A 16,838-nucleotide genomic window follows, 5' to 3' on the forward strand; every position below is an offset into this window, starting at 1 on the left:
ATAGCCACGCAATCTAACATTGAAGATAAGCTGAACAGGGTTTAATTTGGCGAACTTCCATCTAAGCTGGCTTTTGACCTGAAGAAGAAAAAACAACCTTTGAGGTAGGTAGATAGTTCAAAGCATCAAAATCCAACTCACTCAAGCTAATAGTCAGTTCTTTAATGCCAGTCTTAACCCTAAAATTTTGGTGCATTAGATAGGGTCAGCATTCAAAGTAATTTCAAATTTTGGCTCAAATGCTCACTCCAACTCTGGTTCTCTTCCGACTTCAGAGGTTGTTCATATAAATTGACGTTGCAAGCCAAAATGGATGTCCATGAAAAAGAACAAAACAAATACCAAAGGCGAAACCACCAGACAAAATGGTATAAGAATGCGGGTGCACAAGCAGCTTTGTTAAAAACAAATGAAGATAAAAGAAAAGAGAGAGAGGAGAGAGGTACTTCGCCAGAAATAGCAGCAGTGCCCGACGGTAATATGGCTCTGGAGTAAAAGAATGCCGATAAGGAAATGCTATGGCAACCATCAACCAGACTTCGATAGCTTTTCCTTTGCGCTAGAACCCAAAACCAAACAATCTGCATCACCACCACCGCTTCTCCGCTCTCATCTCCGCAACAACCCTCGCCCAGCTCAATCAAATCCACGCTCAGATTCTCGTTCAGGGTTCGATCGCTCAACCTCTCTCCTCTACCCCTGACAACGCTCTCCTGTTCTTGAGAGATTATCAAGGTTCCATGAGCCGGACAGAACACTTCAGTTGTACGAGAGGATGCGGAGAGACAATTATTCGTCAGATCTGCGTTGGGTGAAGGTTTGTAGATTCATGGGCTGGCTTTGACATTGCGGTTCGATCAGAGTTTATGCCGCGCGCATGATGTTTGATAAAATGTTGCCCAGAGACGAGGTTACTTAGACCATTGTAACTGAAGGGCATGATTGGTTATAGTTGCTCTCGGTCAATGTTCAGTTGGTCTCAGGTCTGAGGATTGCATCGCTTATTCTTAAGGATGCCTCGGGACGCGTTTGGTTGGAGGTTTATTCGGAATCGGATTCGACGGAATCCGGATTCCGTTATTTTTTAGGTGTTTGGTTTTGCGGAACCCAGATCCCTATTGGATTCCAATAATCCAAAAAAATCTACTTTTTAGGCTAAATTTTGGAATCCATCAGAATTCGTCTAAGGGGTGAATTCCAAATAGAATCCAGGATTCCAAACCCTCAAATAAATACGGTGGAATCTTGTGGACTCCAATTTTATCGAGATTGAAACGAAGGAAGTCGATACTAGGGTTTCTCTCAGCCTCCTTGTTTCTTCTCCAAACCGAAGACGAAGTCGTCTCTGCAACTCTCGTCTTGCCATCTCGTTTCTTCTCCAAACCGAAGACGAAGGAAGTCAATACTAGGGTTTTTCTCACCCTTCTCGTTTCTTCTCCAAATCAAAGCCAAAGTTGTCTCTGCAACTCTGGTCTTGACATCTTGTTTTTTCTCCAAACCGAAGACGAAGGAAGTCGATACGAGGGTATCTCTCTCACTCTCTCTCTTTCTCTCTTTGTTTCTCTGTCTATCGCTCTCTATCTCTATCGTTGTTTATGTCTCTCTCACATTATCTCTGTCTCTCTCTTTGTGTCTATGTATCTCCCTGCCTCTCCCTTTATCATTCTCCGATTGTAGTTAGGGTTTTTTTTTTTTTTTTTAATTTGGAATTATTTGATTGCTAACCGATTTTCTTCTCTCCAAATAATATCCAAAATTGGTGTTGGATGGGGAGCTCAGGTATGGTAGTTCTTTATCTCACATTCATTGTCATCTTGGTCCATTCCTATCAGTCTTGAGAGCTCATTAGCCTAGAAAGCAATATACTATCAGTCTTGGAATGCCTTGTCCTCTTAGTTAGTGGTTCTATTTGTTGTTGATTAAATTCCAAACTCCACTTGATGGGTCTTTAGCTCAAATTGGTAAAGCACTTGGAACATGAGCATGTTCGAGGAATGGTGGTTCAAATCCACCAAGGTCCTTTTTATTCAACTGGTCATAGTATAGTCAGTTATGACACTAATCCACATAAGAACCCAAATTTAATGGCATCTTTGAAATTTGACACAAAAATTTATATGTATGTATTTAAATTAAATGGATATGGATTTTTTACCATATGTAGAGATCTCTTTTGTTTGAAAATGTCTGTACTATGAGTTTTGTTTTGTTGAAGTAACATAATACCACTTAGTGCTAATTTTGTAATTTTTATGGATACATGAAAATTTGGGAAAGATTTTCTTTTGAGAATTTTAATCCAATTTTTTTATTATCTTTTTCTTTTTTTATAAAGGCATATTAAATGTATGCATATGTTCTATAACAAAACAAGATTAAAATAATTTTTTACACAAAATTCAAGTAGAATCCAACTGACAAACTCAGGGTAACCAAACAGTCTCACATATGGATTCAGAAGGATTCCACCTGATAGATCCAGGGCAACCAAACAGTTTTTCAACTGGATTCTACCTGACTGACCCAGGGTAACCAAACAGGTTTTTTATCAGAATCCAAATCCACATGAATCAGATTCTTAAGAACCTGATCCAATGTAAGAATCCGACTCCTTTGACACCTTCAACCAAACGCGTCCTCGAGGTGTTGGAGTAGGTTGTATTATTATTATTTTTTTATTATTTTTCAATCCTATACTCTCTAGTCCTATATCCAAACAATCATATTTTGTTTTCTTTTTTCTATCTTTTTCTAGTGGAGATTTTTTTTTTCTTGGTTGCCAAACATAAAATAGGGTTTAGGAAGGTGGGCAAAATGGTCTGATTTTAAAAGGTCTCGGTTTCAACCGTTTCAGTGAAGTAGATGTAAACTTGACATGCAATTGAATTGATTTGGTTATTGTTATATGTATAATAATTATAAAGTTATAGTTATATATATGTTTTAATTTTTTATTCCAATATATGTAAATTTGATATTGAATGGAATTTGTTACTATTATATGTCTTCTTATAATAATTGTAAGGTTCTCGTTATTATTATGTACGTTTTAATTTTTTATTCAAAAATTTTAAATATCTCTTGATTTTTTTAAATGTTTTGAGTGGAATTTGTTTTTCTTTATCATAGTTGTTTGTTTTAATCATGACTTCTTTTTTTTTTGGGGGGGGGGGAGTAAAAACCATGAATGACTACTTACTATGTATATATTTATCAATTTTAAATTGTTTAACTAAACGGTCTCAATTTTGAAACCATAACCAAACCCTTTATTAAACGGTTTTACGGTTTTGGAAAAGGTTTGATTCGATTTCCATAAATGGGGTGATCATAGGGATGAGTAGTTGCAAGTCTCCTGCCAAGCATGGAATCAGGTATCAGATCGGTCAAATTGGATGGGCATCGATGTAGGGCGGTATCAACACCTGTCCAATCTTGGATCAGGCATTGGTATCGAATCAAGGGTAAATCTGTTAAAAAAAAAAAGCCCAAATTTTAGCAAAAACTAGGGGTAAATCGATTGAACCAGGCCGATCCTATATCGGATCAATATCGGCATAGACTAATACCGATACCGATATCTTTATCCTTGTTGTAGTGCTGCTGAACCTCTTCCTTATTCCTTCGGCTGCCTCTCGAGGAACTCACTAGGCATTATCCTCCTTAGTATCTATTCGACATGCTTTTGACTTGGAGATGAATTTCTCCGAATGTACCTTCTACATGTTGAGACCCAATAAAATAATATACCAAAACCAGGGCAATGACATTAGGAGTAGAGGGGGAAGTTTTCCTTCTCTCATGAAGAACATCTCACCCACACATCTAAGGTCATTATTTTTTGTTTTAGTAAATATTATTATTACTTCCTTTGCGAACCCCAACTAGGCAAAAGTCATAAGTGCTCATCCCCATCATATGCCTCTCTCATTACCATAACATATCAAGCCCTAGGAGTACTACTTAATTTACCAAACTAAAATTACCAGTTTCCATATATATATATATGTATGGAAATTGGTTGTTGTGTTGTGGGGTGACCATGGTGATGCAGCTTCTGATTAGGTTGCACAAATTCGGATCAGAAGAGTGATGGAAACAAGCTCAATTAAACTAAAATCTGAATTCAGCATTTTTCAGAATCGCACAAGCTTAATAAAATGAGCACAACTTGGTCAATATAGGTCATAATGACCTGATTCTAGATCCTAATGAACAAGGAATTTCGTGGCTACAACTTTGATCAAAACCATTTCTTCAGATTCTCAATGGAAGATATCCAAAATTTTGTTATAAGTGACTATAATTGGAAAGACATAAAAGTAATTTGGATGAGGTGAAGGTCAAGTGACTTACTGAGTTACTTCTCTTCTAGGATGCAAATCAACCTTAATGGTGGTCGACAACTCTTCTAGGATGTAGGTGAAGAACAAAACTCCTGTTCTTCTAGGAATGAGATAAACTTCTTCAAGGGTTTCAATGGTTGAACTCTAAAAGGTTCAAAATGGAAAACTCATCATGATTCTAACAAAGTACTCAAAGCAATTTCAATTCAAAACTCAAGTTCTATTACAAATAAGATAAATAGGCCTCTTATAGGTAAAGAAAAAAGAAAACTTGAAAGTTCTTACGACATCTCAGCCATTGAATTACATGGAGTTTCAAGGGTTGAGATTACATCTTGATTTTGGAAAACTCCATAGCTTATTCTCCACTTTCTTGTTGGTTGCTCCAAGCATAAGTACTATGTTTTGATTATTGTTTCAAGGTGTCTTGGTTATTGTTTTGAGGAGTGTTGATGCTATGTTCAACAGAAGACTCAATATGAGAAGAACTTAGCCAAATACAATTTGAAAGTGGGGGTCACATCATCAAACACTAAAAATTCCAAGAGGCATTGTAGAGATTCTCCATTAGCAAGACTTTTGTTGATCTTGGACTGGTTCTTTTTTGGTTTGGTGGTCTTGGACTTAACTTGATGGGCTTGGGCCTTGATACGGGCTGACCTCCTTAGAGGTTTTAGGTAGTCTAAGTGATCATAAATCTGATGTATCATACATGTGTGGGCATGGCCTGCATCACATGGCCCCTGCACCTAGACGTAGAGGGGGGCAAGATGATCGACTACCCCATCCCATGAAAGGCAGATATGTTGCCATATTGATGCTTTTGTGTGTGCTCAGGGCTAGTAAAATGAGGATGAACCACTTTAATAAGCTTATCAAAGCAGACACTGAAAATGAGCGTTTCTCTTTCAGAAAGATCACCTTGCTCTCTTAATTGTCTTGGTGTGCTGCACCCAAATCCCTCCCCTAATCCATTGGGTCGAATGCTGGATCCGGCTCCTCTACAATGAGCCTATCGACTGGAGAGTGATCAATGAGACATCCGACGGTTAGCTGGGCTGGCACACATCTCAATGCACTCGCCGGAATATGTGCCAGCTCTGAGTATCATGGAGTCAGCTATCCATGGCAAGCATATACTAAACCCCCTTTTTTTCAATGGAAAAAATAATCCTCATATTCAGATTTTAGGATTGAGAATTTTTTACTCTCTTTTTTTTTTTGTCTTAGTTAGTTGGAGGTTTTATGCCGATGGCAATGCTAAAGGTGGATCCTTAAGTTAATTTTAATGTCTTTATTTCTGCTGATACGCCGAAGGTGGAAGATTATGCCTAGACGTTAAATGAGGATTGGTTACTTATATGTAACAATTAAGAAGATCCATGATTTAAGGTAATGAAAGTGAAACACGCATAGCGAAGTATACACCTCAGAGCCACCTGATAAAAGAAGCGAATTGATTAGGATTCTTCATTCTTTTGTGATTTAAGTCTTTAAGTTTGTTTGTTTGATTTAACGTTAAGTTTGGATTATTATAGTTCACGGGTACTCTAAGTCTCTATTTCACCCCCCAAAAAGAAAAAAAACTCTCTAATGAGATTTTTAATTTAATTTTCTTTCCCACCCAGAAATTAAGAACCGTTGCAACTATATACAATAAACACGAAGCTGCCGTGCAACGCAAGAGCAACTTCTCTGCCTTAAGCTTCTCTCTTTCTAACTTCCTCTATTTCATACATCTAAGGCTTTAAGCCTCTCTCTCTCTTTTAGGAAAGCAAATCAAACCCATATCATAAAATCTATCAAATTAGAGAATCATTATTAACTTAATTGGAATTATATATATCACAGAAAATATAAGTTATATATATTAAGAAAGGATGTATTTGAAAGAAAGAAAGGAGAGAATATGAAAGAGAGACACAGCTAGCTGCTTATCTGGTGTCTGAAAGGATGGATTTGATATATTATGTATAAATATACAAAAGGAGAGTTAAGTAGGTGGGCTAAGAGATAATGGCAATAGTAATCAGATGGTGGTTGTGTTGTATTGTTTTGGTGGCGGCAGTCATCGGAGGAGCGGTAGCCGACGACGTCACCTATGATGGAAGATCTCTCATCATCAATGGAGAACACCAGCTTCTCTTTTCTGGTTCTATTCATTATCCTCGTAGCACTCCTGAGGTAATTAATTAATACTCCATAATCTCTCTTTCTCTATAATTAACCAGGAGATCATAGAAGGAAAGGAACCACTCAATTCTCGTTTCCTTTGGGTAGGTAAGATATTGTTGAGAAGAGATCACATGTTTTTGGCACAATATATCAAAATGGCATGGTTGTCTGTGTGAACATTCAATCAATTTATTTATTTTTTAACTTTTTTTTTAAACATTTTGCTTTTATTAATTGATTGATGATGAGGGTATAATTAAATAGTTTGATTGATAGGAAGAATTATAGGTGCATGCTCTCTTTTTCATCTTCTTTGATCAGACAAACAAGAAGTAGATGGTTCTTTTCAACCTAGGGGAGAGAGCTAGTACGTAGACCTTAAAAATGGCATAAAAAATCTTAACTTTATCACATGCTTCCTAACCTGATGATGTGCTGTGATGATATCTCAGAATTAATTATCCTAATTTTATTTTTAGATATCCGATTTCTAAGGCTGTGTTTGGTATGCATTTAGGGTTCAAACGCATTTTGAAACAAAAAAAAATAAAAAATCAAGCTTCAAAACGTGTTCTAGACCCAAAATCTACTTCTGAGAATGTATACCAAACATAGCCTAAGATTTTAGAGTTCTTTAAAACGGCTTGTAGCTAGGGATGTAAACAGATCGAATTTGACTCGGATAGTACTATATCCGTATCCGCATCCGATTAGCTTTCGGATGGATTCGGATAGTGCTAAACGGATTCGAACACAGATACGGATCAGATATGTTATCCTTTTACATGTAAATATAACTTTTTGGATAGCCATAGCCTATCCGTATCCGCATCCGTTTAGCTTTCAAACAGATTCGGATAGTGCTAAACGGATACAAACACAGATACGAAAACGGATTTCGGCTATTCATTTACACCCCTACTTGTAGCAGCCCAAACAGCTAAATGGGGTCAAAGGGCTCAGTGATCGCATTTCACAACAACCTGTAGAGTCTTTATCCGAAAGCCCATCTCGTCCTGACTTGATTAATTCAAACTCTTGTGCTCTACTGCTCTATGACAGTAGGGGTTGTGTACAATTGATAACGTTTTAAATGGATCAAGATTTTTGGAATTTTAGTATTTGGAACAAAAACAGAAAATCTCCAATCTCAAATTACAAAAATTTTGTCAATTTTTCTTAAATATTCTCAAATTAATTTTTATGCAAATTTTTTCCTACTTTATACAAGTAACATAAATACAAAAATGAAAATTTATGAATAATAAATGATAATGAGGGGGTAATAGAAGGGGAGTTGGGCTCACGTTCACGTACGTGAGCATACAAAAATGGCTCACAGTCGTCACGATGGAATCCATCCTGTGGGTCATGAGCTGGACTCATAGAAGGAATAGGGATGTTCCAAGAAGAAGCAATGTGGTGATTCCTTGGGGAGTCCACCCACGGCCTGAAAGAGTGATTAATCTTAATTGTGACTTCATAGTAGATGATTTCCCCAATCTAGGGGATTTGAAGGTCCATCTCCTAAGATTACATTCTCTCCATATTTGTTGAAATTTGGGTATAACTTCAAACCAAATTAGGCTAACCGAGCAGAGTTATGATTCAACTCATATCCAACCTGTTTTTTTTTTTTTTACCTCTAATGGCTACCGAAGTAGAGTGAGCTATAGTACTCAATTAGCATTAATCTGTGGACTGTCTTTATTTTTGGTAGAAATCACCCATGAGATAATGTGATGAGAAATGAAAATTTTCAGATGTGGCCATCTTTGATCGCTAAAGCCAAAGAAGGTGGAATAGACGTGATACAAACATACGTATTTTGGAACCAACACGAACCTAAACCAGGCCAGGTGAGCTACGGTAATAAAAAGAAACCTGGTTCATTCCATTCATAAATACATATGGGGTAGGTAAGAATTTAAAGGTCAAATACGTTTATGTTTATGCAGTATAATTTTGAAGGGAGATTAGATTTGGTGAGGTTCATCAAGGAAATCCAAGCACAAGGCATCTATGCAGCCCTTCGGATCGGACCCTTCGTCGAGGCTGAATGGACTTATGGGTGCGTAACCTCGATTGATCTATCATGACTATTCCACCCCAACCCGAACACTTTGCCCGGGTGGGGTCCACCCCCTTTTATTACATGCACTAGGGAACTAGACCGGGTGGGGAATTGCAGAAGTTAATTTCCCCTTTTCTTAGGAGATGAAAATTTAGGAATTGATCCCATAATCATGCTAAGTATTTTTGTTGGTGGTGCAGAGGACTACCGTTCTGGTTGCATGACGTTAAAGGTATTGTTTATCGATCTGATAACGAGCCCTTCAAGGTATTATTTCCCTTATCAGTCTCAGTCATTTCTCTTTTCCCTTTTGTTTCTGTCTCTAATCTTCATAGGTAATTAATTCAAATCAGTTAAGCATCAAATAATCTCACAATTTGAGTAACACAACTCTTCTCTAGATTGCTTAATTAACTGCCAAGGTAAACCCTGTTTCTGGGTCCGGTCCCCATCACAGTTCTAACTGAACCAGACTGGCCGGTTTGGGTCCGAACCAGATTTTCAGTAAAAATCCAGTCAAAATTGGTTAAAAAGCATATAAGAACCTGCTGGTTTTCATGACTTTAAGATAAAAAAAACAACTGGTCAATTGAACCATCTGGTTTTGAGTTGATATGTAACACTAGTTGAACCGGGCCAAACCAGAACCAAACACCCTTCAGAATCTATAACCCACTTTCCCATCTCCCTGTGTCTAACTAATAAGAAGTATCTGAACAACAGTTGTTTTGCCAAAGATGACATTTCTTTCATTTGTGCAGTTTTACATGCAAAACTTTACAACCAAGATAGTAAACTTGATGAAATCAGAGAACCTCTATGCTTCTCAAGGAGGACCCATTATTCTGTCACAGGTAAAGCCTTGACATAATGGACTTCATCACAGTATAGACAATGCATCTTCTTCCAATGATCTCTCATGGCTTAAGAATTGGAATTTATGTAGATAGAGAACGAATACAAAAACGTCGAAGCTGCCTTTCACGCAAAAGGACCACCTTATGTTCTCTGGGCTGCAGAAATGGCAGTGGGGCTTAAGACTGGTGTTCCATGGGTGATGTGCAAACAAGATGATGCCCCTGATCCAGTGGTTAGTTTACTTTATTGAACAGTTCAGTTCATGATGCTAACCCATCCATACTTTTGGTTTACTACTTTCATTAACTCTATAAATCTACATTTTGCAGATCAACTCATGCAATGGAATGAGTTGTGGACAAACATTTGCAGGACCCAATTCACCTAATAAGCCATCTATATGGACAGAAAACTGGACATCCTTGTATGTTCTTATCAAACCTGTTTCTCCTTAATTTATTGGATTACATGAATTGTTGAATAAGCATCACACTTTAATTTGTGTTATACTATCAATGTTTCAAGCTCTGAAACCAAACTAACAGTTTAACACATCTTTTCTTTTTCCCAACTTTTGAAGCTATCAAGTATTTGGTGGTAAACCATACATAAGGTCTGCTCAAGACATTGCCTTCCATGTTGCACTATTCATTGCTGCAAAGAAAGGAAGCTATGTGAACTATTACATGGTACAGTGATTTGGTTATTCAATATTCTTAAGATCTTCGAGTAGACTTACTTGCAAGGATCAAACTCAACCTCAAGGTTGAAACTTAGGGCATAGAAGAGGTTCTGTTAGTGTCAATTTGAAGCCATTCTGATTGTAAAATGGGTTGGAATTCAGCCAAACCAATCCCTAGGAAACTAGGCTGGTTTGGACATGATGGGCTAAAATTTTCCATCCCTGTGTATTTATCTGCTGACCTACTATGAACCACTAGCTTATTCTAAGATCAAAGATGTGCCTAATGGTGTAATTTTGTAATCTAGTATCATGGTGGAACAAATTTTGGAAGGACAGGCTCTGCATATGTGACAACAAGTTATTATGATCAAGCTCCCCTTGATGAGTATGGTGTGTGGAACAATTTGCTCTGTTCATATAATGCATCTCCATTTTTTTTTTTAACTGATGGCTTTATTTGATTTGTGTATAATGTAGGTTTGATTAGGCAACCAAAATGGGGCCATCTCAAGGAATTACATGCTGCGATAAAGTTGTGCTCTACACCTTTAATTTTTGGTACATATACTAATTTCTCTCTAGGTGAATCACAAGAGGTAAGAACATAGAAAGACAGATTTATGATTCCTAATTGTCTTTCTATTTTTGTTAGGATTTCCTGAAGTTGTTTCTTCAGTTAACATTCATATTGACTGTTAATAACATCGACAAATTTGGTTTAATTCAGGCTTATGTTTTCCAAGGTAAATCATCAGGAGAATGTGCTGCCTTTCTTGTGAACAATAATTTAAGTAGTAGTGTTACAGTGACATTTCAAAATAAATCTTACAATTTACCCCGAGAATCAATTAGTATCTTGCCAGATTGCCAGAATGAAGTCTTCAACACTGCAAAGGTGAGTTCTCTCTCTTTCTCTCTCTCTCTCCCCACACACAATTTGGGAACCAAGATGATCAGACTGGTTTCCTCTTGACCCAGTTCTTAAGTGGATTGGCCTGGTCTTGAACCCAAACATGCACCAAAACCAGATTGGAGTTATATGACATTTTAAACCAAACATAAGATTAGGGTCCATTACTTCTAGGAAGTTCAGGAATAGAATTACACTAAAAATGCTTTTTGGAAATGCCTGTGCTTCATTGATGCAAATTTTCCAACTTATATATATTTTATAGGGAAAGTGAGATCTGTGCTCCAAAATTAGTATTTGCACAGTACATCATCTATGTTTTCCATATACCTTAAAACCTTATGGTGATTGTTCTTTTTTCCAATAAAACTTCCATTTTCTTTCTATTTTTATTAAAACAGAAATATAATGAGGAAGACCTCTATTGGACTTAATGGTCACATTTTAAGCTGTTGAGCCTGTTTTTATATCTAACATCATGGAACAGTTTCAATTAAACATTAAAAAACAAATAAAATTTCTTTGTTCATGAGTTCAATCATTTACTAAAAATTCTAATTAGTACTTTAATGATTTTCTTCTTCATTACTCCTCCACAGGTTAGCTCTCAGTATAGTACAAGATCAACAGTACTGATCGAGACTTTCAACTCAGCTGAACAATGGAAAGCATTCCAGGATGTTATTCCTAACTATGAAGAGACATCAATAAAAGCAGATAAACTGTTGGAGCATATGAATACAACTAAGGACAAGACAGATTATCTTTGGTACACTTTCAGGTAAATTAACTGCTAATTAAAATCTTAAAATAATTGTTTTATTGATAATATTTGCATTAAAAAGTAGTTATACAAATAAAAGTGATCATTAACTTATACTCAACTTTTTGACAGATTTAATCCTTCTTTTATTTTTTTATTTTCTTGGTGAATTTCGAAAGAAAAAAAATGACTACTTTCAATCACTAAGGCTATGTTTGGAAGGCAAGAAAAGAAAAAAATAATAAGATAAAAACCATGATGATGCAATGGTTGATTTATGTGTTTATCTCTCTCCTCAAATTCATTTTTTTTTTTTTGAATTTTTTCTTTTCTTGGCATCGAAACATAGCCTAAACTATTTGAGGGAACAATGCAGCTTTCAGCGTGACTCGTCTGGTGATAAGCGTCTCTCTGTCAACTCCCTTGGCCATGTTGTTCATGCTTTTGTCAACAACTTATATGTAGGTAAGTGAACAAAATAAAATTCTGAACGTTATATTAGGAATAAAAGCAGATGAAATCTTTGTGTGCGACTGTATGATTGTTATTTGCGATTTCCATTAATTTCCTGCATTGGTTTGGGGGTTCTCGCGCGTTTTCTACATAAACAAGCTGATTGAGCTTTTGATAGGGCCCTAGATTATAGAGAAATTTCATACTTTGGTTTACCACATAATCTTGGATTTCTTAACTACTGAAATTTATTTTATTTTCATTAGGATCTGCACATGGTAGTCATGACAATGTGAGTTCAAATCTGAATACTTCAATTTCACTTAATAATGGGATGAACAATGTTTCATTATTAAGTGTAATGGTTGGCTTGCCGGTACTAATTCTCTCTCAAATTTTCCTCTTCTCATTTTCACTTGAAATTTACAATATTTTTTTTTTTGCTTACTGATATAAAATTTACTTTTTCCTCAATGGGAAACAATCATAAGGATTCAGGAGCATATCTTGAGCGTAGAGTTGCAGGATTAAGGAGAGTGAGGATTCATCAAAGCAACAATGAAGCAATCTTTCAAGATTTCACTAACTACAGCTGGGGATACACGGTTAGTTTTCTGCTCCCTCTTCAGGCTAATTAAAAGTGTTTTACTGTAAGAATAAACTAATTTTTTTTCTATTCCTTAATTAGTTGTTGTGAATTATATAACATGGGCAAGGATAGCTTTCCCAAGCTTGAAGAAGCAAGAATATGATGAATTTTTCCCATATAGTTGCAACAATTTATTTATTTATTTATTAAAAGAAGCCTGCCTTCTTGTTTAAATTCATGTAGGTGGGGCTACTAGGAGAGCAGTTACAGATATATAATGATGAAGGATCAGATAAAGTTCAGTGGAGCAACATTGGAAACTCTACTCAGCCTCTTATGTGGTATAAGGTATGACGACTAAGTTCAGTTAGTTTTAATTCTTTATGATTTAAATGAAGAAATTTCTGTTTGAATAGATTGTGGATCAGCAAAAAGGGCATACCTAGTGTACAAGGCTCCTGCCACTGCGGGGTCTGGGTAGGGTCATAATGTACTCAGCCTTACCCCTGCATTCGTTGATAATTGCAAACTACACCTAGTTACTTGTTCGGGTACGGTGTCCTGTATTCCATCTCATGCATTCATGGGCTGATTCTGAAGGGCAGTTAAGAGGTCATAGGAATCAGCCCACCTTGCGTGTTATCTTCGTTATTGGGGCCTTGATGAACTGACGGGTTCATGCGAGAATTCTGGGGCTGCTGCCCCCAAGGAAATTTTTTACGGGCTATATGGGTATTTCTGTAAACTGTCGGTATAGGGTTTCACTATATATTGTAGCAAGGGTTTTTTCTCTGTAATCAATCTGAGAGAGAAATGAGGACGAGCAGCTTTACCCTAGATCTCCATTGATAGTGAAGTAGATCTCATCTCACCATGGACGATGGCAATCTTGCTAAGCCACATAAATCTTCCAAATCACCTTTTTCCTTTCAAATGACTAATAATTTAAAAAACAAAACCACAAGTTTCTTATTTGAATAAACCAAGTTATGTATTTCATTCTCATTAACTGATTTTGGTTGGAATTTTTTCAGACAACCTTTGACACACCTAATGGGAATGATCCTTTAGTCCTAAATCTTGGGTCAATGGGAAAAGGTGAAGCTTGGGTTAATGGCCAAAGCATCGGTCGCTACTGGGCCTCCTTTCACATCCCAAATGGAGATTCTTCACAAACATTGTATGTAACTTCTAATTCTAGCTATGTAATACAGAAGATTGTACATGAGTTGATCTCTACTGTCATGTCTTACAAGTTATTAGATCCATCTCATACCATTCCTATTCTTGCAGCTAATGAATTGTATCTCATTCCATAGGTACCATGTTCCTCGATCATTCCTCATACCTTCAGAGAACCTTCTAGTGGTATTAGAAGAATTTGGTGGTGACCCTCTCCAAATCACCTTGGAGACTGTATCAAATGATAAACTGTGTGGATATGCTTCTGAATCCCATCTGTGCCCAGTAACTCCATGGGCGGAGCTTATGAGTAATAAGGGAAAGAATACAAGACACCATGGTAGGAGACCAAGAGTTCAGCTTGAATGTCCTTCTGGAAAGGCCTTTTCAAAGATTTCATTTGCAAGCTTTGGGAACCCTTCAGCTGATGGATGTGAAAGTGAAAATCATGTTTTAGGGAGTTGTCATTCTTCTAATACCAAAGTAGTTGTGGAGAGGGTAAGTTCATGTTTGTTCTCTCTTTCTTATTTATTTCCAAATCATTTCTTTTTTCTTTTTTCTAAATGCATTTCTAAAAATTTTTTGTAGGCTTGTTTGGGAAAGGCAGATTGTTCTATTACCCGTTCAATCAGAAGTTTCGGTAAAGATCCATGTCCAGGCATCTCAAAAGCTCTATTGGTGGATGCAGAATGTAGTTCTAGAAACTTAGATGACCCAATGAGTAATTTAATTTAAATATTTGTATAGACTTGCAATAAACAAAACAATTTTCTTAAGGTATCTGTGAAATGTTTTTCGTTTGTGAAAAATAAATTAGAAATTCAATTTTATGCATTGTTAGCAGGGTTGTCAACGGGTCAAATTCGAGGTGGTCCACTCTTGATCCAATTGTCCAAACCAGTTATGTGATATCTTATGATTGGTCAATTTTACAATTTTACGTACACAAGTACATATATATATATATTGATGGTTTGGGTGAGTTGGGAATGCACTGCAAACCTAAACTTGAAGGTGGCCTTGGGTTAAAGAATATGAAATCACAAAACTTGAATGCAAAATTCACCTAGGATGCATTCTAATAATGGATACCAAACGCAACCTAAGCTTTACTTGCAAAGTTGGGTTGGCTTATGTTAAGAACCGTAGTCGTTTATGGGTGATTCTTCTTAAAATTATATATTTTGCTAATGAATCATTTTTAGATGTGTCTATCAAACCAGGTTCCTCTTTTATTTGGCAAAGCATCATCAAATGATGAAATCTGCTCAAACAAGGTTTGGTTAAAGTAAATGGAAAAGGCAGAAATACTCGTACTTGGGAAGATCCTTGGATCCCTTTCTTTGATACTATCTAATAAAAAATTGATTATTAGAATGCATTTAAATTTTTTTGAAATTTTCATACACAGGTATTACATTAAAAACCACGAATAACAATAAATTATAGGATAATTTACACATACCACCCTTGAGGTTGACGAAAGAATAATTTTACACATCAGTTTTGGATAATTATGCGTATCCCCCTGAGGTTTACAAACGTTAATATTTACATCCATTCCGTCAGTTTATGACTGACAACGTTAAAAATACGATGTACACTGACAAAATTGCCCTTGCAAGGAAGAAAAAAAAAACACTTGCAACTCATCTTCCCCAATCGACTCATCTTCCCCAAATCGATTGGGAAAGATGAGTTGCATAGCTGCAAAGGCAGATAGCAACCAGTCCTTAGCGCTTGAGGTTTGACCACTCAACAGTAGATGTAACCCAACATGGTGCAACAGATCAGAGGGGAAGACGTTGAGCGGAACTCCAACGGCTTCAACAGATCCAACAAGTCCACAAGCCAGCTCCTTTAACGCTGATGCAGGCAGCAGCACTACCTCAAGCTACCTCGAGCCAGGGGAAGAACCCGAACACCTTACTCTCAGATCTCTGATAGATAGTGAGACGTTGAAGTAGGGCAACTCAGAGACACTTCGTAGCAATCACAAAACAGAGCTAGAGAGGTCTCAATATCAGAACAAAGATTTCCGCATCAGACCACCAAGCAGCTTAGTGAACCTCCGCTGTAGACTACCGAGATTGGAGAACCTTCGGAGGAAACAATGAAAACAACTCGTCGAAAGCCCTAACAACAGTGGTGCTGACCACTGTTGCAGACTACCGAGCATAAGCCCTGCAAATGCCGATCTTCACCGCAACTCCGTCAAGCCCTAGTAGCAATACCCTAGTCGTGCTGGTGAAACAAGAAAGGAGTTCTAGCCGGACTGTGCTTGGGATTGGAGATGGGGGGCTTGATCTAGCCGACCTTTGTCGAGGATGGGGATGGGGAGAGTGCGTCAAGGAGATTGAGAATGGAGAGAGAGAGAGAGAGAGAGAGAGAGAGAGGTGAGTGATCGAGACCTCCAAGAGAGATCTAAACCTTGCAAAGATCGTTCACCTCCTGAGGCAGTCCCTTCCCGAGCTGGCGAGATCCACTACTTGTAGCCGGGTGTTCCAAAACCACGGTGTTCCCTACAAGGATACCTACCTACAAAGGTTTTTTTCTTTCTTGCAAGGGCAATTTTGTCCCCTCCAAAGCTGGCGAGATCCACTACTTGTAGCCGGGTGTTCCAAAACCACGGTGTTCCCTACAAGGATACCTACCTGCAGTTTTTTTTCTTTTCTTTTTTGTAAGGGCAATTTTGTTAGTTCACATTGTATTTTTAACATTGTTAGTCTAAATTGATGGAATGGATGTAAGTGTTAACATTTGTAAACCTTAGGGGAGTACACAGAATTATCCAAAATTAGAG

General features: G+C 37.2%; 1 protein-coding gene across 1 annotated transcript; it reads left to right on the forward strand.

Moving 5' to 3' along the window:
- Positions 1-6,362: 6,362 nt before the first annotated feature.
- Positions 6,363-14,833, forward strand: LOC122668188 (beta-galactosidase 6-like). Its single transcript, XM_043864782.1, has 19 exons — positions 6,363-6,530; positions 8,285-8,380; positions 8,480-8,592; positions 8,796-8,862; positions 9,357-9,449; positions 9,542-9,685; positions 9,783-9,877; positions 10,034-10,142; positions 10,444-10,528; positions 10,616-10,734; positions 10,866-11,033; positions 11,648-11,829; positions 12,188-12,276; positions 12,531-12,640; positions 12,756-12,869; positions 13,097-13,201; positions 13,888-14,033; positions 14,173-14,533; positions 14,624-14,833. Exons 1-19 carry the CDS (start codon positions 6,363-6,365, stop codon positions 14,768-14,770), a joined length of 2,511 nt encoding a protein of 836 aa, XP_043720717.1. The 3' UTR covers positions 14,771-14,833.
- The last annotated feature ends 2,005 nt before the right edge of the window (positions 14,834-16,838 follow it).

The sequence above is a fragment of the Telopea speciosissima genome, chromosome 7 (assembly GCF_018873765.1).
Source record: "Telopea speciosissima isolate NSW1024214 ecotype Mountain lineage chromosome 7, Tspe_v1, whole genome shotgun sequence".
Taxonomy (NCBI): domain Eukaryota; kingdom Viridiplantae; phylum Streptophyta; class Magnoliopsida; order Proteales; family Proteaceae; genus Telopea; species Telopea speciosissima.

Excerpts from the sequence above, each read along its gene's own strand:
- LOC122668188 (XM_043864782.1), top strand. The coding sequence starts at position 6,363 with ATGGCAATAGTAATCAGATGGTGGTTGTGTTGTATTGTTTTGGTGGCG. Across the intron at positions 8,863-9,356 it reads CTGATAACGAGCCCTTCAAG|TTTTACATGCAAAACTTTAC; the intron begins GTATTATTTCCC and ends TCATTTGTGCAG. Across the intron at positions 13,202-13,887 it reads AGCCTCTTATGTGGTATAAG|ACAACCTTTGACACACCTAA; the intron begins GTATGACGACTA and ends GAATTTTTTCAG.